At 48.6% G+C, this 26,040-nt stretch overlaps 1 protein-coding gene across 1 annotated transcript in view; it reads left to right on the top strand.

The window, feature by feature from the left end:
- The window catches only part of Kcnj6 (potassium inwardly rectifying channel subfamily J member 6), a 240,036-nt gene that overhangs the window by 173,812 nt on the left and 40,184 nt on the right, over positions 1-26,040 (top strand). Inside the window, exon 3 of the mRNA XM_003463932.5 lies at positions 789-1,709. Within this exon, the coding sequence (XP_003463980.4) occupies positions 789-1,709 (921 nt within the window). The remainder of the gene's footprint in view (positions 1-788; positions 1,710-26,040) is intronic.

Raw genomic sequence — 26,040 nt, 5'->3', positions numbered from 1 at the left:
ATCTGTTTAACACAAGCACATCTCATATGTGCGGTTCGTCTAACCTCACAACAGCCTTGGGAGTGGGCTCATGAGCCTTTGGTAAATGACTTCCATGCACTGGGTGGCTTACGTAGCAGACATTTATTTTTTTGGTTCAGTTCTGGAGGCTAAAGTCCCAGAGGACTGGCTTCTAGTCTTTCCTCTTGACTTGGCTGTCGTCTCATGGTGTCTCACATGACCTCAAGTACCTGTGTCTCTTTTTCCTCTTATAAGTACACGCATCCTCTAGATTAGGGGCCCACGCTTCCAACCTGCAGCTATCTCCCTAGAAGTTTGCATCTCCAAACACAATCACATTGGAGGCTGTATCTCTAACCTGTGGGTGAGGGATGTGGGTCAGCTCAAGGCAGCAGGTCCAAGAGCCAAGCCCACTGGAACCCCAAGAGATCTTCTTTGAGACACTGGCTGCCTCTCCTATGACCCAGATCTCAGAGAGGGGACAGACATCCGCCAGCAGAGCTGAATCAGTGGAAGCTGCTGTCAGGGGGGAAAGATTGTCACAGCAGAGAGCCCCATCCTGTGGCACTGGGTGGGAAGGACCCGCACAAGCTAGATCATGGTGCAGGACCCTGCAAGTCAGCCCAGGGCCCATCCAGATGGCAGCCAGTCAACATGCCTCTGTTCACCTGTTCACAACCGTACACATGGTATTGAGTTTCCCTGTTATTTACAGAGTGTACGGTTTGGTTGTTCCCCAAGAACCAGCCTTTCATCCTGTTTTTCTTCTCTTCTCTCCAAACCACCAGCTAATGTCCTGGAGGGTGACTCCATGGATCAGGACGTGGAGAGCCCCGTGGCCATTCACCAGCCAAAGTTGCCTAAGCAGGCCAGGGACGACCTGCCAAGACACATCAGCCGGGACCGAACCAAAAGGAAAATCCAGAGGTACGTGAGGAAAGACGGGAAGTGCAACGTGCACCACGGCAACGTGCGCGAGACCTACCGCTACCTGACCGACATCTTCACCACCCTGGTGGACCTCAAGTGGAGGTTCAACCTGCTCATCTTCGTCATGGTTTACACAGTGACGTGGCTATTTTTCGGAATGATCTGGTGGCTCATCGCCTACATCCGAGGAGACATGGACCACATAGAGGACTCCTCGTGGACTCCTTGCGTCACCAACCTCAATGGGTTCGTCTCTGCTTTTTTATTCTCCATAGAGACGGAAACCACCATTGGTTACGGCTACCGAGTGATCACGGATAAGTGCCCCGAGGGAATTATCCTTCTCTTAATCCAGTCTGTGCTGGGATCCATTGTCAATGCATTCATGGTGGGATGCATGTTTGTAAAAATATCACAACCCAAGAAGAGGGCAGAGACCCTGGTCTTCTCCACACATGCAGTGATCTCCATGCGGGATGGGAAACTCTGTCTCATGTTCCGGGTGGGGGACCTGAGGAACTCCCACATCGTGGAGGCCTCCATCCGAGCCAAGCTGATCAAATCCAAACAGACTTCAGAAGGGGAGTTCATCCCTCTGAACCAGACAGACATCAACGTGGGCTACTACACGGGGGACGACCGTCTGTTTCTGGTGTCTCCGCTGATCATCAGTCACGAAATCAACCAACAGAGTCCCTTCTGGGAAATCTCCAAAGCCCAGCTGCCCAAAGAGGAACTGGAAATTGTGGTCATCTTAGAAGGAATGGTGGAAGCCACAGGTAAGGCAGGGTCGTCCTGGGTTATCTGTGGGGTAAATGCTCATTTTAAACTGTTGGGTGCACCTACTCCATGATACGAAATTGGTGCGTCTGTGTGTCTTACAACCTGAAGTCCATTCACCAAGAAGTCTAGCCGTGGAGCTTTTAGGATGCCTTCAGAAAAGGAATGAATGAACAATAGGAAAGAGCTCTTTAAATGTTTTGAATTTCCAAATATTTGCTTAAATTAGAATGCAGGCGAGGGATTTAGTTCAGTGGCATAAGTGCCTGCCTGGAAAATGCAAGGTCATGAGTTCAATCCCTAGAACAACAACAACAGTTTCAATCTGTCCTTAAAGCACTTGTTAAAACACTACTAATTTAAGTACTTGTGGTTATCCACCACCAAGCCAAGATAAAGAAGTTATACCTTTCCTTACAGCCTGACAGACTGCTTTTAATAAAAATGCAACTTTGAGAGCCATTTGTAAGACATATAGCATTGGTTCTTCTTTATACTGGGTACCCCAGTCTCTCTGTGCACACTATTTGCAGACTCATTTTTTTAAGAATACATCCAGGTGTGATGGCATATGCCTGTAATGCCAGCACTTGCGGCAGGAGGATCACCACAAGTTCAAGGCCAGCCTGGTCTACATAGTGAGTTCAAGGCCAGCCTGAATTACATAGGGAGACCCTGGCTTGAAATGAAATTCCAGCAGAAAAGAAAAATATTAAAGGTCGCATGTTGACCGCTCTGTTGTTAACGGCACAGTATGGGTGTGCTGGGAGGGTCCTGACCTGCTCCAGCACGCAGGAAACAGTCTGCTTTTGTTGAGGTCTTCCCTCATATCTGAACCTTACACGTGTCCCACATTCCAAGAGCAAAGAAAGTTCTGCCCATATTTATCTGTAAGACCCTGCACAACAGAGCCAACAGTGTGACTCAGGCTAACTCAGGCTTTCCTCCCAGGAAAGCACAACCAGAACTCCAGCTCACTCATGCCTTTACTGCACTTCTGAATTACCATCAGGCATCACCTTTTTACACAATCTTTCCCGTGTTTTTAAGACTTCAACCTGAGGCTCTGAGTTGACTTACAGCCCCCGAAAATCCATGCTTCCAAGGCCGACCCAGAGGCCGACGCTGCGTCTTGGTCCTTGGTCCCATGCTTCTGTCTCCCCATAGCAAAAGGCAAAGCCACAACCTCTACCTCTAACTTCTCTCATGGCACTGTACATTTTTGTAATAAGTTTTTTAAATGTAGCAAATTCTGAAAAATGAGAATAAAGGGTGGCAAGGAGCTCACGATGGGAGTTCTTTGCTTTCCACAGAATGAAAGCAACTTGGACCTAACCTGGTCTTCTCTGGTCACAACACACAGTCAGCCCTCTGGAACCATGGGAGGGTACCCGTGGATTCCACATCTTCAGGTTCCACCAACCACGAGTGGGCAGCCGCCAACTGCTCCCCACATGGCTCGTAAATCAGAGCCTCCCTGGAAGAACGCCCATAGGCCGCAGGAAGGCCAGTGTGCAGACCTTGGCCCCGTGGCCGAGCTCAGGCAGAACCAGGAGGAGCAGGCTGTGGTGGGATCTCCGCTTCAAAGTCCATGCCCCCAGCTTTCTGTGCTCCCTCCAGCCAAAGCCCTCACCCACAGACCCAAATATTTCTTAAATATGTCTGTGTGGAACATTTGCTGGCTTTTTTCCTTGTCATTGTTCCTTAAGCAATGCAAAACAACTGTTTACATAATATTTGCATTGTATTAGGCTTTCTAAGGAACCTATCTTAAATATACAGGAGAGGATGTGTTGGTCTCAGGTGCGTGCTGGGTTATTTTGCACCAGGGACTCAGGCATTTTAGGTTTGGGTATGTCAGGGAGTTCCAGACTCTACCCACTGTGGCTACTGGGGGCCAGTGCATGTTTATTTTACACCCACTGAGACCCAGCACTGTGGCGAGTGCTCGGGGTGTAAAACTGTGTAAGAGAAGCTGACTAGAGCAATAGCTCCCTTCTGTGTTAGCGAGTAAGACCGTGGCTCAGTGGGCCCCGTTTTTAAAAGGCTTCTTTCTGCATGTCAAACCATAACTATTATAAAATACTAAGTAAGTTCCGCTGGTGTTATCAGGGTGGCTTGGACCTTGATCTTGGGTTGCAGTTGTGTAGAGGAGAGAAAGCAGGGAGAGGGAGGCTTCCTTTCTATAGGAGGCCGTCATGAGCTCACAGCCCTGAAACTTCTCCAGCCTGGGCTGAGCACAAGGGACTCTGGGTCCCCCTAGTGGTGTCCATGGAGACGCAGCCTCCGGCAGTGTTCACAAACCATTCCCCATGAGACTCTCAAGTCAGAGCCACCCTGCAAAGCCCCAGTAGGACCCAGAGAGGCCAGTGTGGAGCTCTCGACCCTGTGCCCAGACTGGGAAGATCCTGGAGGAGCAGGCTCCGGTAGGATTGCAGCTGCAAATCTCACACCCAGAGCTTTCGGCGCTCCCTCCAGCCAAAGCCCTGTCTCCAAAAATCAGTGTATCTGGGGTTAGCAAAGCACCTTGGGGACGCCCCCAGTCGGAACTCTCCCTAGAGTGGCCCCGTCTCCCCCATGACAGCGTGGAATGAGCGAATTGTGCAGAGTGGGAAGCAATGTTTCCTTGGTAATGAGCAGGGATTCTTGTCTCCAAGCATTTGCCGACTTTTCCTCAGCTTCTTTAGAGGAAACTGGTCCTTGATCAGCAAAAAGCATCAAAGCTCTGACCCCAGCCCCGTGGAATAGGCCACCACTATTGATTTTATTTAGGGAGAGGAATCAAAAAGCTTTCTAATTCCTAAATGGAAGTGCATGTTCCAGGGACCATATTCCCTGGGGCCTGGGGCCTGGGACCCCAGGGTGTCTGGGGCCAGCTGTTCCTTCCCCCTGAGATTCCTGAAGTTCAGGGCCTCTAGCAGAGCTGATCTCTTAAACTGCAACTGACTCTTTTTCTTTGTGAATGAAACTAGGATTCCATTCTATACTACTAGGATTTATGGGCCTTACTTGGGCTCTTAGGAAAGGGGAAGAAAAAAAGCTTAATGTATCAAAACTGGAGGGAAAACCATGCGAACCAAACGCACATGGCAGGGAAACAAATTCACAAAGACGTAGCCCTTCAGTGCTGGACTGGAAATCAGAACCTTGAGACCGGCAAACTGACACTGAAACAGCTTCCACCACCCTGGTCTTCTTCCCCAAATGTCTCGGTTGACCTTAAATGGCTTGTGGGGTGCTCTAGAGATCAGAGGGCCTCTTCCGCCCTGAGCCCCTGCTGCATCCCGGGCTCCATACACTCACCCTGTAGGCACAAGACGGGCTCAGTGTGGGGTCTCCTGGAGACCCGGGCTGTCCTGCAGTGGGATGACCTTGTGGGTGGGGTGCAGTACCAGCCGGCAGATGCTCTGTGGGTGCCTTGTATTCCCATGCCAGCAGCATCTCAGTAAGATAAGCCAGCGCTTACCCACCCCCTTGCCATCCTAAGGAATCTCGTAGAAGACAGACTGACACCCTTCTAGGACAGATCACACGCTAGAGATGGCTTCATCCCGGCCCTGCCTAAGGTCAGAGGATTGTTTGCGGCGACCTCCCAAAAACCTTCCTGTCATGTGATTCTATTTTTGAAAATGAATCAAACCCTGGAAAATTCTGACACCCGCCACCAAGGCACCCAGGAGCCGGCCGAGTCTCATCTGCAAATATATTTTTGCAGGGGGCCCGCGCCTGACACATGGGCAATTTTGAGATAGTGCTGTTTACAGAAGGTTTCGTAGCTACGTAAACAGACAACTTGGGCAGCTGCCGCAAGCGTGCGCTAAAATAGTGAAGCATTCATATAGATGGTTATTTATAGAGGACAAACGGGCCCAGGGCGGGCTGGCAGCCACACAGCGCCGGGCCCACTGCCAGGCTGCCCTCGCCACAGCCTTTCTGCTTGATGAGCCTCCATATTTACCCCCAGCTACGACAGCAGCCCTGCCCTGCACCCTGGCAAAGGCACCTCATTAAGATGAGCCCCCAACCACCCGGGGAGCCTTGTAGGATCTTCACACTTGTTTAGTACAGAGCCTGTGAACGCAGAGATGAGCCAAATAAAATCATTAACTCCCAGATACTCATCACTGTTCGGAGCACTGACCACTCAGGGTCGCAAATGTCTGTACCCTCCCTGGTGAGCTTCCTCAAGCGTGTCATGCTATCTGCAGATATTTCAGTGTGTTTCTCTAAGAGCAAGGACTCTTTGAAACCACAACTATGATACTTTCATGACAGCTAAAATAATTACCAGTGGTTTCTTTCTTACACTCCAATGTCTGTTAAGTGTTCAAACATCCAACCGTTTCATAAATGGCTTAAGTTTGAGGCTTTGGGTTGTTGCTGTTGTTTTTGCTGTTATTTGCAGGCTGCTTGTGTGGAACAGGACCAAAGTAAGGCGAACACACTGTAAATGGGTGAGATCGCTTTTAAGCTTCTCAGTCTGTGAGTTCCCCTTCCAACACTCATTTCTTTTTTCTTGATAAGCATTTTGCTGAAACAGAACTTGTGAGAGATTAAATACTGCATAGAAAATGCAGAAAGTAGAGGACGGGCTGGAACCGACGTAAGAACACATACCAGATAACACTGGATATAATGGGTCCTGATTTGTGGATTTAACCAACCAAGGGCTGACAATATTGGAGGAAAAAAAGTGCATCTGTACTGAACATATAGACTTTTTTCTTGCCATTGTTCCCTAAATAATACAGTAAAACAACTACTTACAGAACATTGCATTGCATTTGGCATTATCAGCAAGGTCAAGATGATGTAAAGCATACAGGGAGATATGCATAGGTTTTGTGCAAAGTCCAAGCTGTTTTATTTAAGGGACTTGAGCATTGATGGATTTCTGCATCCACAGGAGTCCTAGGGTCAATCCCCTGTGACTTTCAAGGGGCAAGGACATAGACAAGGAAGCAGACGAGTGACCACCAGAGGGCACTGTGGGTGGGCCCCCAGGAGAGGACTGGTAGAAGCTGGAAATGGAAGGCCAGCAGCCCTTCACTGCGGGACAGCTCGGTTCTGTCTCTAGCATGGTATTAGTCACATGCAGGGGATTCCACCACCTAAACCCCGTCACAGATCACAGGACTCCTCCACGGGGTGAACCCTTCCCTCAACCCTTGTTCTAGGCATGAGGAGATGGGGCTCCCAAGTCCAAGGCCACTGACTCAGCTGAGGTCAGATAGCCACTAGCAGCAGAGCAGGAACTTGAAGGTCGAGGACTCTGATGGTGTCCAGGGCTCTGGGTCCAGGCACTGTGGGTGCTGTTGGCCCATGAAGATCTTATAGAAAACAGTACCCAGAGAAGACAGCCTGTCTGTGCGGGCCACTGGCTGGCATTCCAGTGTCCCCTCTCTTCTTCTTCTTGTAGCTCTTCCTCTTTTTCTTTATGGTTCTTCTGTTGGTTTTCAAATGTTACCAAGCATCTTGAAAATTCTTTGGGATTCTGTGTGAATTTTTAACAACCACCTAGTAAAAAGGGATGTGCCACTCGATAGTTCTGAAATCAAAATTAAGCTCTCTCTATGAAACACCCCAGAGAGAATACGACGCTGGTGGGTCATTTTCAGGCACATTTTCCCAGTTGGAATCAAAGTGCCGCCCTGCTGCAAAGAGACATACGAGACTGAAGAGACTGAAAGACCAGATGTTTGCCTCCCCTCACGCTGTTTCTAGTAACCGTGGCCTGTGACCGGGCAGCTCTCAAAGCTTTTCCCACTTTGAGAAGCTGCTGCTAACCTCTCCCTTGGCAAGCCACCATCTCCGGATCTACCATTTTCTGTAAGAGCAATAAACTCAACTCTCTAGTCTAGGGGAAGAGTTCGTGGATAATACCTGAAATCCTAAGAACTTGGTTGGAAAAGCTTCACTGAAGAATTCTTTTGCTAAGTCTCTCTAGGAATCGTTATAATTAATTTTTTAAAATATGAGTATCTGTTCTCTCGATCAAAATCTACCTTTCATTAATATCAAGAATTCTAAATAGCCTTTGTTTCTTGAGCATTATGTCAACTCATCTATTCAGGGCTTCCTTTCAGAATACATTAAAAACTGATGACAGTCACTCCCCCACACGGTAAACTGTCATCAGGAGTGAGGACAGGATGTTCTACCTCACCGAATGGCCAGAAATCTAATCTCAGCTCTGCCATAGAGTGTGCACACGTAAGTTTTAAATTTTTCCAGGAGGGAAAATACTATAGGAGCCTTAACACTGTGATTCAGGCGTGAGAATGTATGGTGACCTTGATACCTCGATTTCTAAATTGCAGGACTCTAAATGCCTTCTGGGTTCTGAGAAATGCTTAATGGAATGGCCGCCTCCCCCCCGAGGGCCAGGCTGGATGCGTCCTGTGGTAGGGGAGCTTCCGCTGGGTTCAGGGACCGGGAGCAAAGCCTGCATCTTCTCAGGACAGAGCTTCCCGGCAGGGAGTTGAGAGTCAAATCGATTCTTCCCTTTTAGTGCTGAAGTTCAGTTTTTCCTCCCCCCAGGGCTTGTCAGCAGGCCACTCGTGCTTTGAGCTGGGTTGTTTTGGATGGGGTTGGCCAGAGCTGTCCCTGGTCGTGTTGCATGATGACACTGAACTGGGAGGAGTTGACAGGCAGGAGCCAGAGGCTGCTATCCACCCAAAATTAAAATGGGTTCACCACAGCTCGCTCAGCTAAAGGAGGAATAAAGGAGCTAGACCTTTGCTAGCTTAGGATACTCAGTAATAGGAACCCTCGGTTGCAAGAGGCGTGTCACCTGCAGGGGAGGAAAATGCTGCCGGGCTGTGCCTCTTAGAGAAGCTAGAACACACGAGGCCCAATATGGGGTGAGGACGGTTTCCAAACAGCCTTCGGGTGCTTCCAGCCTGATTCCTTTGTGTCCACCAAGGGACCTGAGTGTATGCACCCTGGTCTACCCACCTTGTCATCACAAGTCCCTGAGCGAAGCAGGAGATGACTGTCGTTGTATATGAGGAGGACAGAAGCTTGACCGGCCACCAGCAAACCAGGCCACAGCAGGCAAGGGCAAGAGTGGTTCCAGCAGTGGTCCCAGCCCCACTGCCACAGCCAGGACACACAGCCACCCCTTGAGTTTGGTGAGTCAGCAAAAACGCCCATCCCTTGGTACTGCATGTTAGCCAAGCAAGATGCCTCAACTGCCCCCTGAAAGGCAGAGTGACACCGGGGGGCTTCCTTCCTTCCGGGAGCACAGTCTGACCCATGCTGGACCAGGCACAAGGGATATCATGACAAGGACCATCCATAGGCTAGGATACTGGTGACCCACTAAAGGACAGGTGGGGTGCTGAGTGCTCTGCACACATGCCTCTGGGGCATCACATGCCTCACCCTCGGGTCCCTGCCTAGCATGAAACGAACCCACAGTGGGACCCGAGGAGCAGGCACCGAAGGCTCAGCGCAAATCTGCTCTCTTCCTCCCTCTAAACTCACCATCCCCGCTTGCTTCTCTCCCTGCGGCCTCACGGCCCCACCTCCCCTTGATGCCAAGCTGGTGCTCATCTGAGATCACAGAGCCAAGCAGACTCAATCACCTTCCAAAGCCACCTCCACTCGGGTCTAAACCACTCTCTCCTCTTCCCTCTGGTTCCGCTGAGGGCCGACTCTGGGTCCAAAGCCTCTCCAAGGTCCGCCTCGCTAACCCCTGGGACTGCACCCCGTCTGCCTTCTCCTCCACCTCCCTAACGGCCCCTTTTTGTCTTCCCTCCAGAGTTCCAGCCTTCATTTTCTCGCCCAGCCCTTTGGCTTTCATCACCATCTTTTTGCATGTGACACCCAATTTCCATCTCTGGCCTGCCTTCTCCCTTGAGCTCTGCACTCAAAGATTCTACTGCATGCTTGGTATCCTTATTTAGATGCCCCAAAAGGCTTATGCAACTGATGTAACCAAAGCAGAAATGAGAGATTTCCCGACTGCAGCCTGATGGCTTCTTTTTCTCCCCCATGTTGGTAAAACGTCCTCATCAACCACATGGTGACACACCCAGCACCCGCAGTGGCACACTGGTTCCTTCTCCTCCTGTCCCTGGAAGTCTACGGGTATTACTTCCAAAATACAGTCACTACCCCTGCACTGGTCATGAATCCCTTCTGGAATTTGCAATGAGCCCCAAAACCAACAAGTGCTGAATGAATGTCTTCCATAAGAAATGATGTGATTAGAAATAAAGTGTGAGGGCCCCCAGAAAGCTCCCATTTTACTGGGCTACTATGAGCCTTTTCTTGGGCTGAGAGAAGCTATCTAGGCCCACTGGGATGCTGCCTGTGATTAGCACTTAAAACGCACAAATCTACAAGAGGGGAGCCGTGAATATCTGCATCACCCACCAGCAACCCTGAGACCCACACGATCGCTCAGGGATGAAACGTTTCACCTCCTCAAAGCCAAGTTTCGAGAACGTCGAGTCCCGAGGTATGACCGTCTGTCTCTAGAGCCGGCAGCCCACATAAAGTGATCACCAGGTCTCTGTGCTAATGAGCACACCCCTAGACATCCACATGGAATCTGAGAAGCAGCAGGACTCACTTAATAAACTGTAAGCCAGAGCAAGTCTCTGCCTCTGCCTAATGGTTCAGAAACAGGTTGAAAAGCCCAGATTCCTTGTTGTGACCTCCAAAGCCCTTCTGGCCTGGCCCCACCTGTGCCTCTGCTTCCAAGGCCACTTTGCAGCCACCCCCATCCCCACCTCCCAGCCCACGCTGTAGCCCCAAGGTTCCTGGTTCTGAGCAGAGATCCTACTGCAGGGGGCGGGTGTTACTCCCTGACCTCACCATACGGGCAGCTTCCGGATCCTTGCGCTGTCTTCTGGTACCCAGAATGCATGCTGGGCCATGGCAGGCATCAGATAAATTCCTAGGCTGGTGATAAACAAGTGGATGCTGGCGGGAGGGGGTCACTCCGATAGTCCCAGCACCCTGGAGACTGAGGCAGGAGGATCACCAAGTTCGAGCCCAGCCTGGACAACTTATCTGCTCAATGAAAAATGACATCTCCTATGTGTGCCACCCACATGTCACCTGTCCAAGGTCCTCTGCCCTGCTCTGCTTCCCATAGTCTACTCAGTGTCCTGAGCCCACCACGGGCTCCCCCACCCACGCGTGCCCTCTGCCCCTGACAGACTCTGCCATTTTGAGGATAAAGATTATGTCTTGTTCTCTTCCTGTCCCCACTTAGTAGCACTTATGATTAACAGGCAGTAAGAAGAAAAAAATGACCATGTAGATGACTTTCTAGATACAAGGTGTGGCTGTTTTGCTTTGTTTTGTTTTGTTTTGTTTTGTTGAGACAGGGCTTCAAATGCAGTTTAGGCTGGCTTGAACTTACTATATAGCCCATATTGGCCTTGAACTTGCAGCAATCCTCCTGCCTCAGCCTCCCAAATCCTGGGATTACAGGTGTGCACCACCATGCTCACTTGTTTCTTTTTAAGTGTGGCCTTTTGAATGTGCCTCAGGCCCTTGCAGAGTTCCCTTCCTGCCTGTGCTGTCTTTCCTGGCCCTCCTGGGAGCCAGGAGCAGCCTCTGGCTTCTCCACAAAGGCCTAACCTCTTAATTTAACAATGAGAGTCATGTTTTATCTGGTACTCACCACGCATTTTATAAGCCCCATCTGACATAAATAGAGTGCTCAGAGTCAAAAGTGTAAATCCTGAAGGTGCACACGTCCCCAGACTCCAGGCTCCGGGTCACACAGAAGGTTCTGCTGGGGAGCGCTTTCTGAAGAGGGTGGCACCCAGTGGAGGCGGGTGGGGTCGGGAGATCATGCTTGTGCCTGTGCATTAATTCCGCCTCATTGGATGTGGGTGCTGTCCCTGGCGGGAACTTGCTTTGCTCCCACATCACAAACGAGGTGGCAGAAGAGCAATGAACAGGGAAGGGAGATCTGTGCACCCGAGTTTCTCATCCCAAAATAACAATAAGTCAGTCCATGGCTGCGTCCCCTTCTGGTGACAGAGGTTCTGGGGTGCTGAGGGTGGATTGGGATGCTGAGTCCCCCACCTGAGTTCCGAGAGCCCTTGTACATCAGCAGGTGACAAGTCCTAGGCAGGGGTGCTCGATCTGCAGGGAAGGATGACCCAGAACCTTCCGTGTGCCTGGCAACACAGCTCTGCCCCTGAGGAACCGGCATTTAAAGCAGGGTCTTGGTAAATTCTCTGTAGTATTTTCTAGTAAAGGCCAGTAAATACTTTAGGCTTTGTGGACATTCTCTGTCACATACCCTGAAAGTAGCCATAGGCATTAAATTTAAAAAAATAAAGGAGCACGGCTGTGCCTCAATAAAATTTTATTTATGGACACATTATCATTTTCATGTGTCATGAAATATTATTCCTTCTGGAATTTTTTTCAACCACTGAAAATATCAGAACCCTTCTTAGGTCTCTCCCTGTTCTAAAGGTTGAATCTGACATCAAAACAAATTATAATACAACACAAAACAGAAGATTCTACGGAAAGGGGGTATTTTCTCCTTGCAGAACCAGCGTTACCTGCATTTGCACCCACATTTGCGTTCTCCCAGAATGAGAGTCTAATGGGGACCAGAGGTTTCCTGACCTTTCGGGGACGTGAAATTGCACTTCTCTTCAGAATCAGAATTCCATCAGTCACAGTGCTGTTATTAACATTGTATTTTCCAAAAAAAAAAAAAGGATAAGAGAATGTGAAATTTTTTAACAGAGTTTGCAACAATTGCTTCATTTCCCTTTCTGCTTGTGATGTTTTCTTCCTTCGGATGAAAAGTGTTCCCAGACTACTAAAAGTTCTCCAGCTCTTCTCGCAAGGGTGACCGCTCAGCATCAACTCATTTGGAGGCTCCAGGATCTAAACACCAGTCCACCCTCCCCCGCAAAAAAGCCCTTCTCTGCCCAGACTCTCCTCTGCCTGCACCCAGTTTGCCAAGCAGGGGCCAAAATTACAGGAAGTGGCCATCCACGAAGACACCCCATCTCGCTCTGAGGCCACACCCATGCAGCAAACCTCCTCCTCCACCGGATAACTAAGGGACACGGTTTATGCAGGAAGCTAGACTCAGAAACCCCACTGGAAATAAGTCTGATCATTCAGGGTGGCTGTGGTCAGCGTGGCCCCCAAGTGGCACAGTCTGAACTTTCACCAACCCAACCAAGTATGGCAGGTGGGAAGCTCCTGGCAACCCCGGGAGGTGCCTTAGCTACCTGGGACAACTGGGGTACGCTTCAGCTTTTCCAGCCAGGGATTTAGCTCAAGTGCTCGCCCAGTAAGCATGAGGTTGTGAGTTTGACCCCAGGTATAAGGAAAAAAAACCTCATTTTCCCTAAAGTGAATTCAGCTGGAAAACACACCTCGGCAGCCCTTGGGCTCCCTCCTGGTTGGCTTTGGTTCTCTGTCTTTTCCACACTGCCTTCTCTCTAACCAATCCTGATTCTCTCATTGTGTGGGTCCCAGCAAGCGCCACCTCCTCCCTGGGCCTTGTGTGATCCAGCCAGTCCTGAAATCAACTGACGCCAGCCAGAGAGAGTCCTCTGGTCAGTCCTGTCCTGTGCTGCCCCCCACTTCTCCATGCTAGGTATATGGCCACTCCTGTAAGTGCGCAGGGCAGGCCTGGTATATCTTCTCTCTCTTTCTCCCTGTGAACCTTTACTGAGCACATAAAGACCACAGTGCTCACCTTTGACGGCTTAGAAAGCCTTCAAGGTCCTCCAGGCCTGCCCCTGTGAATCCAAACCACACCAAGTTCCCAGACGACCACTTGACAGTGAGTCCAGCCACAGGACCATAACCCAGCTGACCCACGTGAGGTGGTCAGATGGACCCTGTTCACCATGCCACACCTGCAGGCAGAGTCGGTCTTCCACATTTCTCCACACCGGCTTTGCGTCCTGTCTGGATACAGACACAGATGTCCACGCACGCGTGGATGCCTGCTACGCAGTTGAGATCTTTTTAAAAATCACTTGAAAGTAAGCTTCAAGTGTGGTGCCATTTCATCCCTAAATATTTTGGCGTGCATCATGGAAAAGGGAAGACAGGCTTAGAAAAATCTCCATGCAGTCATCGAAATCAGAAAAACACTGATGCAGGGCTACTATCTAATCTACGGACGTGATTCAGATTTGGCCAGTTTTCCCAATAGTAACTATTTAAGAGAAGGAATCCTAACCGCACATTAAGATCGCATCTGTTAGTCTCCTGTAATCTACAGAACTCCTGTATTTCTTTTCATCTTTCACCAGATTGACTTTTTGGAGTGTGCATAGGTCATTTGTTTTGTCCCCAACATGGATTTTTCTAGAGATCCTTTTTTTTCTACATACCAAACTTTTATACCAGCATAAACAGATTGGTTCCTATTTTTCTGTCCGCGTTATAATCTTCTACTCCATTACTTACTTGTGATGACCCAGTTGTCCCAGATGTAGCCAGGGGTGGCTCCTTCAAGAGGCTCCTTGTCCCTGAGACCTTTTCCCACATCAACTTTGGGCTCTTTCCTTACTGTTTTCCACAAAACAATTCTGCTATCATCCTGAGCTTTCCAGCCCCGGCTCTGGGGTCAGACAAAGTGACTTCTTGTTTCTTTCCGTGGCAAACGGTCTTTAGAAGCCGAGATCTGAGTGCAAGTTGTGCTGAGCAGAATTCCCACCGGGCTCTCAGCTTACACAAGAACGGGCACTTCTGGCTCGGTCAGCTGGCTGCTGTGCGTCCATACCTGAGCTAAGCCCGTAAGCTCGTCATCACCAGTAATCATCGAAACGCTGGTCTGGCAGGAAGACGTGGGCTAGGTGCTGCCTCTGGCCCCAGTCCAGCCCTGACACCGATCAGAGGAACAAACAGAGACCCTGTCCTGGGAAGCCCTGGCAGAAGGTTCATGCTGAGTGGCCCTGATGTAAGAACCAGCCCTGTGAGACTCCTCCTGTGTTTCTTAGAAGATATATGTGTACTTGAGATATTTTTTTTAAATGTCTTGAAAGCAAGCTTTAGGCATGGTGCCATTTTATCCCTAAACTCTTCAGAGTTTGTTATGGGAAAGTAAAAACCTCCATGCAGTTAGCAAAATCAGAAAATTAATATTGACACAGCACAATTATCCAGTCTGCAGGCTTGATTCAGATTTTGCCAAGGAATTTCCCCATGTCACAGCCCTAAAAACAGCTAGACCTCTGCTTTGTGACCGATTCGCTTTCATGGGACAGGCACCGTGCGTCCACCAGGTCTCCTTGAAGCAGTGGCACTGTCTAGATTCAGAGTGTGGCGTGGTTGACCAGGAAGCCTGCGTACTTTCCGGCTGCTGTGCTCCTGGTGCCTTGTAGGCGCTCACCCTGGGAGATTTTTCTCTCCCTGGCATCGCCCCCATCGTGATGTTCACTGTTTCACATCTTTGGTGTCCTTGTTGGCTCAGGCAACCATCACGAAATATCACAGACCTGGCAGCTTCAGCGACAGATCTTTCGTGCTCACAGTCTGGGGGTGGAAGTCTCACATCAAGGTGCCACCGACTCGGCTCCTGCTGAGAGCTCTTCCTTGCTTGTGGATGGCACCTTCTCGCTGTGTCCTCACACGGCCCTTCCTCTGTGTGGGCACAGAGCGAGGGCCAGCTCTCCGAAGCCCTCCTGTTCTCACAGGGACACCAGTCCCATGACACCCTCCCCCCCACCCCGTCACCCCAGTAACCTCCTTAGAAGCCCTCTGCCAAATAGTCGTGCTGGGAGCTGGGACATTAGCATACGGGTACTGTGGGAACACGGTGCTGTCCGTAATTCGTTGCTAACCATCGACAGCCCTTCTGGATCTCCAGCCTCCATAGCAACAACACCCTGTGCTCCACCGGCCCTCAGAACAGAGAGGCTGCCATGTTGCAGGCTCGGTCAGGACCAAATGATCTTCAACTCAATGAACTTGCTCAAGCAAAATTCACGAATGGAAAATTTGGCTCATTTGTCTATAATATGAAAATGGCCCCCCGTTCTTTTTCCAAAGCAACCTTAGCGGAACGTGAGAACTCATCGCTGCTGCAAGAGCCACCCAGGGTCTGAGTCCAGGTGACGGTGCCTGCACTGGTGAGAAGCACCACGGGGGTCATGCAGGAGCAGCCTGGCCCAATCACCATCTCCGTCATCTTGCACAGAAAGCACCTTCAGGGAAACCGAGGGCTGGGGTCTAGGGAACACCACGGTGTCCCCAGCCGGCACCTCTCTCCATCCAGAACATTCTCAGCATTCACCTGTACTGCCCTCTGTCGGGAAAGACCCTTTGCCCAGTGGCTAGCACAGCACACGACGTCAGAGTCCAGGGGACTGGAGGGCACTGTCCTAATTCAGACATGGCATTTGCACTTTTATCCCAGAAGCACAGAGGAATCGTTCTGAATGGTCCACCATCCACTGTTCCCATAATTCTGCCGTCTACTGTTGTCCAAAGGGCTCCAGATTTCCTAGGGAACACCCCATCTGCTAGAGGGACCCCCAGGGGCTAGAGGGACCCCTGCCCTTCTCCTGGCACCCCCAAATCCCTGAAGACCATCTTGCCCATTTGGACTGTGATTTTGATTTTCCAGTCTTCCTCCTGGATTCTGCCTGAGGACTTATCTGTCTTAGCCCAATTCCACACATTCTGTCTTTCCTCAGCTCAGGCCAACCTCTGGCCCACTCTGAGTGAAAGAGGGAGTTGACCCCAACCTCCAAACAGTGATGTTAATAACAGTCAAGAGCACTGATGGTTCTACTCATGTGAAATTGATCTTGCCTCTGCATGGGTAGCACCTTGGGCTAGTCAACTTTCTGTCACTGTAATGAAATACGTGAGATAATCAGTTCATAAAAAGACAAGGTTTATATCAGCTCACGGTTTAGAGGGTTGAGCCCATGGCCAGTTGGCCCCATTGTTTAAGGACAGATATCCCACGGTGGCAGGATCCTATGGCAAAGCAAAACCTTTTATTTCACCAGCCAGGAACCAAAGCAAGGAGAGGAAGGGGCCAGGGTCCACCCGTCACCTTCAAGGACATGTCCCCAAAGGACCTCCCCTAAGACCCTACCTCCCAAAGACAGCACCTCCTAGTCACATCACCCAAGTGGCCAAGACTTTAGCCCACATGCTCTAGGGGTACACTTAACATCTAAACCACAGCACAGCAAAAACAGCTATATGCAACACAGCTCTCCATACCATCTATCTCAGGAAGCATAGTAACACCGAAATAGGTCATCTGATAGGTTTACAGATGGAATTCATGTTATTAATTTTCTGATTTCAAAATAGAAAGCATCACAAGAATGTTTCTCCCTACCCATTAGCCTGCTCTTAAAAGCCAGAGAATAAAGTGGAATGTCAGGGGTATAGCTCTTCACTGAAGAGACTGCTTAGAGAAGCCTGCTCACAAAACTAGTTTCCCTGTGGTTATTTACAGCCTCAATAAAGATTTACCATAGATCACCATAGATACTGCTTGCTCTCAAAATCTGCGGAAGGAGTAAGGCTTAGCATATCTAATTCGGCTCTTTTATTCTAACTTTAAAGTACCATTTCTTTAAAGAAAGTGACTTTAGAAACCGGGCTCAGGGGCACAGTGCCTGCCTTGCAAGAGGAAGGTCATGAGTTTGATTCCCAGTACCAAATAGAAAGATGAAAGAAAGAGAGAGAGAGAAAGAGAGAAAGGAAGGAAGGAAGGAAGGAAGGAAGGAAGAAGAAAGAAAGAAAGAAAGAAAGAAAGAAAGAAAGAAAGAAAGAAAGAAAGAAAGAAAGAAAGAAAGAAAAAAGAAAGAAAGAAAGACTGTATAGATGACCCCTTGGCATTTCACTGAACAATTGATGGCTTTCAGGGAAACATTTTGTCCCTTGGAGAATGTGAAATTACTAATTCTTTTCAGTGGTTCCCACCCCCATTCCATGATTTTCCTTCCCAAGGTTATAGTTAACAGTCTGAAAATATAAAATGGAAAATTCCACAAATTAGCAATTTGTAAGTTTTAAATTGCACATTATTCCATAGTATGCTGAAATCTCACACTCCATCCTGATAAGACACAAGTCACCTTTCTGTCCCATATATCCACACAGTATATGCTACCCCACCTGTGAGTCACTTAGTCGCTACCTTGGTTAGAAGGTTGACTGTTGTGGTCCTGGTTAGTAGGTTGACTACCACAGTGTTGTAGGACTTGTGTTCAAGTAATGCTTGTTTTACTGATAATGGCTCCAAAGTACAAGAATAGTAACGCTAGTAATCCTATCACAATGTATCATTATAACTAGTAGCTGTTGTTCATATCTTACTGTGCTCATGTTTAAATTAAACATTATCACAGGTACGTATGCATAAGATAAACCTAACACTGATGAGGTTCCATACGGAGCCTAGATTCAGCATCTCCGGGGGTTTTAAGACTTACCCACCAGTAGAGGGAACCTCCATCCTTCTGTCTGTCTCTCTGATAATGAACTTTCAGAGCTCTCCTATGTTCTTAATTCACTCCAAAATGAGGGTTTAACCTCTGTGTTTCAAAAAGAAAGAGGAGCTGACCACTGGGCCAAAAAGTCCCGGTGGAACTGAGAAGGTGAACTATGTCAGGCCGGGACGTGGTCCGAGCTGGGGCCACGGCTCAGTGGCAGAGTGCCTGCCCGGGTGCCCAAGGCCCTGGCTCAGTCCTCAGCACTGAGGAACAAAAATGGTCATATTAGCTCCAACAGTCTGCTCCAGATTTTCCTCTCTCCATCTCTTGGTCTCCTCCCCTTTTGCAAAAGATCTAGCTCCTTCTTTCTTTTTTTAATCTCTTTTTTTCCTGTTATCTTTTAGTTTGCTCTTTAATTTACTTATACTTTGATTCCTCACATAAGAGAACTGTGCAATACTTAAGCTTATGTCTCTGATTTATTTCACTAAACATTATGGCACCAAGGGGCATCTATTTTCCTACAAACGACTCAGGTTTATCCTTCTTTATGGCAGAGTGGTCCTCCATGGTGCATAAAAACCACATATTCTGTCTACTTTAAGTGGCAAGCTTTACAGGCAATTTACACCCCTTAGGCTGCTCAAATTATTCCGAAAAAAATAAAATCCACGGGATTTTGTTTCTCAGAGATAAAGGGGGAGGCAGTTGAAAGGTACGTGAGAAATAGGCATTAGAGGATCACTCTTATTTTTAATTATGGAAGGACACACACACACACACACACACACACACACACACACACACATATCAAACTCCACTACAACAGACCCCAGCAGCCACCACAGTGTGCTGGAATCCAGCTTGAAATAAATGGACAGATCAGTTCACGTCGCCCTACTGTTGAACATGTTGAAATTAGTGGGGCCCAGAGCATCTGGTGTTCCCTTGACCACGTTCTCTGTAAGCACCGGTGTGATGGCTACTCGCAGATTCCACCCCTGCCTGTGGCTGGAGCCAGGCCCTGCGTGCCCAGGACCATGCTGAATTTCAGCTCACACCAAAAACGCAGCAAAGTAGAGTCAGGGGCCAGAAGTCCCCAGCAGCAGCTACAGCCATCCCTGGGGACAGGGGCCCCACAAGGCCAAATGGTGAGTCAGGAGGAACCAGCCACCCACCCTGGAGGTCAGCACCGTGGGCGCCCGCACCTCCCACCCTGACAGCTGCACAGAAGCCAGGTCCAGCCCAGCTCCTGGACCACAGGGAAGGTCCAACATCAGAAAGGGGAGAAGAGAGAGAGGGCTTGGAGCCACCATCAACCCTGCGGCAGGGCAGGGGTGCAAAGCCTGCGGAAGACGCCCGCAAGGACTCTTCAGAAGCCCGGACCCGGGTCCCCTGGGGGACCAAATAACCATGATCTGACCCATCCCCAGCCAGAACCCCTACAGTGGTCACCACACAATATCCCATCCGCCTCCTCCCTCCTCAAAGGTGTGGCTTAAGCTCCCTTAAGCCATGAGTGTGGGGCTTTGACTCCCACCTGCACGTCCTCCCCTGCAGGGAAGGGCTGCATGGTGTTTTCTAGTTCACATTTGTGTCCCTGCCACACCTGCGTGAGAGCCAGGTGTCTTCTTGGCTGCTATGGTTCAGTGCCCAAGTTCCAGCAAAACCCTCACAGGCACTGGGAAAATTCACAAGCCTGAGTTTTGCAGAGAATCACACTGCCGGCCTTTTACCCTAAGGGTCCCGGTCGATCCCTGAAGACCAAAAGTATCCTCACAGATTGCCCGGGGTTTCAACGCAGTCTGCTGGCCTCTGATGGGAAGTCTTGGGGTAGATGCATTTTGAGCTTTTACAAACTTAAATACAGAATCCAGAGGAACATAGTCATCCTGCATAATCCAGGGGTTCCACAGCTATCAACTCACCCACACGCAGATGGAAAACATTCGGAAACAACACGCTTGCCCTAAAGATTTGTAGACTGCCTTCCTGTCATAACTCCTACAGCAATACAGCAGCTACTCAACAGAACTGGCTTTGCGGTATCTATCGTAGGTCCTCCAGGGCTGATTCAAAGCACATGCATGAAAAAGGGTGGGCACGGGTTCGAGGCCAATGCTACACACTCAGGTCCAGCACTTGGATGACCTTGAGGGGTCCTGAAACCAAACCTCCCTGCACCAGGGCTCAGCTCAGTCGGCGTCAGGTTCTCGTTATAGAATGGAAAGACTTCCGTGTAACCGAATGAGTAGATGGGACATGCTGAATCTCACAACACCAAATAGTTTGTGACACCATAAAGAATCGTAGCAGCAGGTCACTGATTGAATAGGTGGGCATTTCAAAACAATTACATACTAATTAGACTCAATTTGCTTCAACCTTAAGTTTATCGCTGCATTTTAGATATCTGTAATGATCACAGGGAATTTGCACCTGTACGTGATAAATTTTGATCCCTCTTTTTACTACCAATCCTCCCTCCTCCCTCCAGCCCCTCCCCCTCCCTAGTCACAAAGCTTTGTTTCCATTTTACCCATTTCTAATCATTTTTTTCTTTTCCCCTTCTCCCTCCCCAGCTCCTCTTTCCTCTGAGTATTTTCTTTCCATTTCACAATATCTATGATACATGTTAGGCCTTATTTACTCTTTCAGTTTCTCATACCATAGAGACAATGCAGAATTTACATGGGAGTCCAATTTATTTCACTTGAGACTATGATCTCAAATTACATCCATTTACCCAGAAATGTCTAAATTTATCCTTTTTATGGCTGAGTAGTACAAAAGTACCTTTTTGTTCATTTCCTTGGTTGATGGGCATTTGGGTTGTTTCCAAGATTTAGCTATTACAAATTGTGCCGCTATAAACATAGGTGTGCATATATTGCTGTGGTATGATGTTTTAATTTTGGGAAGATGCAAAGAAATGGAATAACTAAATCAAATGAGACCCTTAACCCTAGTTTTCTGAGGAGCCTCCTCACTGATTTCCACAGTGGTCGCACCAGTCTGCACTCCCACCCACAGTGGAGAAGGGTTCCCTTTTCCCACAACACCTCCAGTGTTTGTTATTGGTTGATTTCTTGATAATAGCCATTCTTTCTGGAGTGAAGTGTTGTTTTAATTCGCATCTCTCCAATGACCAAATGATGGTCAAATGATGTTGAACATTTTTATTTGCCATTTGTATTTCTTCATCTGAAAAGTGTGCATTTACCTCAGGTGCTCATTTTTTGATTCGGTCTTTAAATTTAGGGTTCTGAATTTTTTCATTCTTTATATGTTCTAGGTATGTTCTTTGTCGGAAGACAACTGGTTAAAATTCACGAGTTGTCACTCTGTTGATGATTTCTTTCACTGTGCAAAAAAGCTTTTTAATAGGATGAGATCTACTTGTTGATTCTTCATATTATTTCCCACACAATTGGAATTTTGCTCATGATATCTCTGCCTACACTTTTATCTTCAAGAGTTCTCCTTCCAGGCATGGGGGCATATGCCTGTAATCCCTGAAGGCTGAGGCAGGAGGGTCGCTGTGAGTTCAAGGTCAGCCTGGCTACAAGGTAAGTTCAGGGCCAGCCTGAAGTACAGAGTGGTACTCTGCATCAATAAATGAATTCTACCCAGTCTCTCTTCCAGCAGATTTAGTGTTTCTGTTTTAATATTTAGATCTTTGATCCATCTAGATTTTTGTTTAGTACATGATTATAGATATGATTTTCATTTAGTGTTCGGGATGTGGAAAGCCAGTTTTTCCAGCACTATTTATCGAAGGGGCTGTCTTTCTCCCAGTGAATGTGTTTGGCCCCTTTGTCAAAGGCAAGGTGGCTGAGTGTGTCTGAAGTTGTTTCTGCATCTTCTAATCTATTCCCCTGATTCTCAGACATATTTTGTTTTTTGATTTTTGTTTGTTTGGTTTGTTTGTTGTTGTTTTGTTTTGTTTTTTGCCAGTACCATGCTGATTTATCACAGTGGTTTTGTAGTATAATTTCAAGTCAGGGATTGTGATGCCTCCTGCCTTCCTTTCTTGCCCAGAATTGTTTTTGCTATTTTAGATCTCTTCTGGTTCCAGATGAATTTTAAGAATGTTTTCTCTTGTTCAGTGGGGTATGCTAATGGTACTTTGATTGGGATTGCATTAAATCTGTATGACAATTTTGGGAGTATGGCCACTTTCTCTATGCTGGTTCTTGCTACCCACGAGCAGAGGACATCTTTCCATTTTCTGATATTCTCTTCAATCTCCTTTGTCCAAGTACTATAATTTTCAATATAGATCTTTGACTTCCTTTGTTAGATTGATTCCTAAATATTTCATCTTTATGCTATTATGAAAGGTGTGGTTTCCCTAATTTCTCTCTGTGTGTTGTTTGTGTACAGGAATGCTATTGATTAGTAGGTATTGATTTTGTATCCTGCTACACTACGAATTTAGTTATTAAATCTAGGAATCTTTCAGTGGAGTTTTTGGGGTCTTCTATGTGGAGTATCATGTCATCTGCAAACAATAATTTTTTTCTTTCTTATCCTTGTACCTTTTGTTTCATTTTCTTGTCTAATTGTTCTAATGTTTCTAGAACTATACTGAATGCAAGTGTCAGTTTTAATTATAATAAGAAAGAAAAATTTTGTGGAATGTAAACTAGTACAGCCACTATGGGAATCAGTGTGGCGAGTCCTCAAAAAACAAAAGCTAGAGATTCCATTTGATTCGGCTATCGCTCTGCTAGGGTCTTCTTGGGAGAGTCAGACTTTGTATTACAGAGATCCCTGCATATCCATGTTTACAGCAGCATAATTCACAACTACTAAATTACAGAAGTGGCCTATATGCCCACCAACAGATGAATGGATGGAGAAAGTGTGAGAGAGAAGAAATATATGTAGATAGAGATACAGATACAGAGATATCACTCAGCCATAAAGAAGGGGAAATCTGAGTCATTTGTAGGGAAGTTTATATCTTGGGACTATAACGCTAAGTGAAATAAATCAGACACAGAAGATTAAACTTTGTACAGTCTCTCTAATATGCAAACCCCAAAACATAAATAATTTAAACAGCAAATAAAAGAAATGGGAAGAAAGAGGGAGGTAGACTCCATGGCGATAGATCAGGGACCTGAGGAAAGAGAAGAGGGACCAGCGGTGATTGTGACACAGAAGGTGTAGGTGCCAGTTCCCCAAGATGAATGTAAGTACTGCTTATCACAAACTGACATCGCAGCTTACGTGCTCTGAGGATGCTTCAGCCGAGCTATTGTAAAGGACCCGTGTCACTGAGGAGGGAGGGGCAGCCATCCCCTGAGTGCCTACTGGGTATTAAGAACCAGGGGCCATGGTTGGAGAGAGGGGCAGATAAATCATACCCTGAAAAAGTTCAGCCACGTTGTCAATGTTTCCTTCTGGGGAGGCTTTGCTGGGGAGGAAATAATATGAGACCCCTCTGAAAGAAGAAAGCAAGGAGAAGAGGAGAGAGTGTGTGTGTGAGTCACAGTCTCCAGTCACGCTCTGTGACCCGTCAGGCCACCTAACATGAAGCTGATGTGGCCCTGGACTAGACAGCTAACGGAGACCCCGACTCAGAAAGGCTGACCGGACGGAAGTGGGAGGACCGTTTCCACACTGCATCTGACCTCCGTCCTGGCCCTGGATCATATTCTTCCTAGCATGTCTCTGTGTCTGTGAAATAACTTTCCCCAAATATTAAGACTGTGAAACTTCTCGCTGAGCGACCGAACCTGGGCTGTGGGCCAGCGTCTTTGCAGACAGGCCCATCAGGAAAGAGCCTCAATGCTTCCTGGAACCCAGGTTCCTTTCCCAACTCTGGGTCCACCAGAGCCCAATGTCACAGAGAAGCTAGGCCAGCTGTGGTCAGGTCACACCTTCCACTGGGCTGGTTAGGAGAAGCCCTGGACTCTCCGTCACGCGTTCTCTTGCTCTTGGCCCTCCTGTGAGTTAATTGTGTCCTTAAGCACTCAGCTGACCTCCGGGGACCACAGGTCTTGTATCCAGTTCGACACACGCCATCTCCATCTCCGTGACCTTTAAATGACGAGATTTAAAAGAGTCTAGCATGGAATCAGAAATGAAAGAGGCAATCGAAACACAGACGTTGCTTTTAAAAACCTGGCCCATCTCTATGCTGGGCAGCATTTCTACTCACCTGCGAGAGAACGGATGCTTCCAATGTCTGAACTGTATAGAGAGGGAGGGGAAGGGAGGGGAGGGGAGGGGAGGGGAGGGGAGGGGAGGGGAGGGGAGGGGAGGAGAGGGGAGGGGAGGGAAGACAGAGAGAAAAACCCGTCTGCCAAGGCCCTTCAAAAAACCCCAGCTGCCCAAGAGACTGGCACCGTTTCTATTTCTCATTCTTGTGCTTTAAGTCATCCAGAATAACTGAACACATTATAAAGAAAAAAAGACAGAAACCTCACAGTCGCCTGGCACTTGTTTATCTAGTGACTTTACCCATGTTGATTCTGGGGTGCAAATAAGAACCCGAGGAAGGGAGAGTCACAGCCACAGAACACCCAACGCCCACCGACCACCACAGTGGGGCTCGCGCAGCATCCAGGGCCGCATGGAGGGGAGCAGAGCCTGTGCCTGCCTCTTTGCTTCTTATTAAGAAGCCTTAGCAGGTGACCGCATCCCAGACCAGGCGGGCTGCACACTGCAAACCAAGGGGAGGCTGCGGGGAGCCCGGCTGAAAGCAGGGAGAAGGGCAGAACAGTCCAGGGCTGCAGCTCAGAGCAAACAGCCCAACTCCGGCTGTCTGGAAGCCTTTGTTCAGGAGGCCAGCTTCCCACCGCCTTCCGGCCTCCTGGGGCCAGATCTGTGATGAAGGCCAGAGGATGGTGGAGGTTCCTGTCCAGACGAAGAAAAGCTTCCATTACATTTGTGAAAACAGCCGCACACCTAGGAGAGGTGTCAGGCTTCCCTTGCCAGGCGCTGTTATTTGTGTTACAACGCAAGGGAACAAACCTGGAACATTTGCCCCAAGGCACACAGAGTGTAATCAAAACACAGCTCTGCAGAAGCTGCCCTCTGTCCCTCTGTCCACTCTGGGACCAGGTCCTTCCCCTGGGACACATCAAAAAAGAGCAGGGACCAAGCCCAGACCCTGGCGTTCCATGCCCGTCGCCCTTCCGGCCTGAGCCTGGCTCCTGCACCTGCCCCAGCCCTGTCTTCCTTTCTCCAATCTTTAATCTCTCCCCCTTTGTTTTCCTGCAAACCACGGTGACCTTTAAAGAGACTGCGATCCTAAGGCTCCAGCTGACAAGGCTCTCTGCAGTGTGTGCAAACAGAATCTGCAAAGAAGCCAGAGGCCCAGTGGAGGAGAGAGGGAAGGAAGAGGAGGAGGAAGAGGGCTTCAGGGAACCCTGAGGACAGAGTGCATCAAAGCTGCCCTCTCTTCATGCTGCTTTTTAAAATTAGCAGTAAACTCTGAAAATCCCTCCGGTGAGGGAAACTTCTCCGTGCCACCCGCTGCGGGTAACCATCAGCCCTTCCTGTCACCCTGGAAGCCGCACTGGCAACACTGGCATCTTCCTTCTCTGGAAAATCTGACTTTCCTCCCAGACTGGCTGTGTCCTCAATGTGTGAATTTCTGGTGATGTCCCACAGCCAGTCTCCAACCCAAGGCCGAAGCAGTGGAATGTAAACCAGAAGCTGGACTCATGCAGAGGACGAGTTTTTCCAGGAACTCTTCCCTCACCTGAGGCCAGCCCCTGGGAAGCAAGGCACGAAAACAGGCTGCACAAATGTCCAGGCTCTGATTTGGCCTCAGTGCATGGCTGAGTCTTTTGCAGGACTGAGAAGCTGCCCCTAGGCAGCCCAGCCTGTTCCCTGTGCTCCGGAGCTGAGGGGAACTTCGTCTGGCAGCCCCTTTGCTGTAGGCTGCAGG

Source organism: Cavia porcellus, unplaced genomic scaffold (assembly GCF_034190915.1).
Source record: "Cavia porcellus strain 051 isolate PalLab524CR breed Dunkin Hartley unplaced genomic scaffold, mCavPor4.1 scaffold_15, whole genome shotgun sequence".
Taxonomy (NCBI): Eukaryota; Metazoa; Chordata; class Mammalia; order Rodentia; family Caviidae; genus Cavia; species Cavia porcellus.
This window is presented reverse-complemented; position numbering and strand designations above follow the sequence as displayed.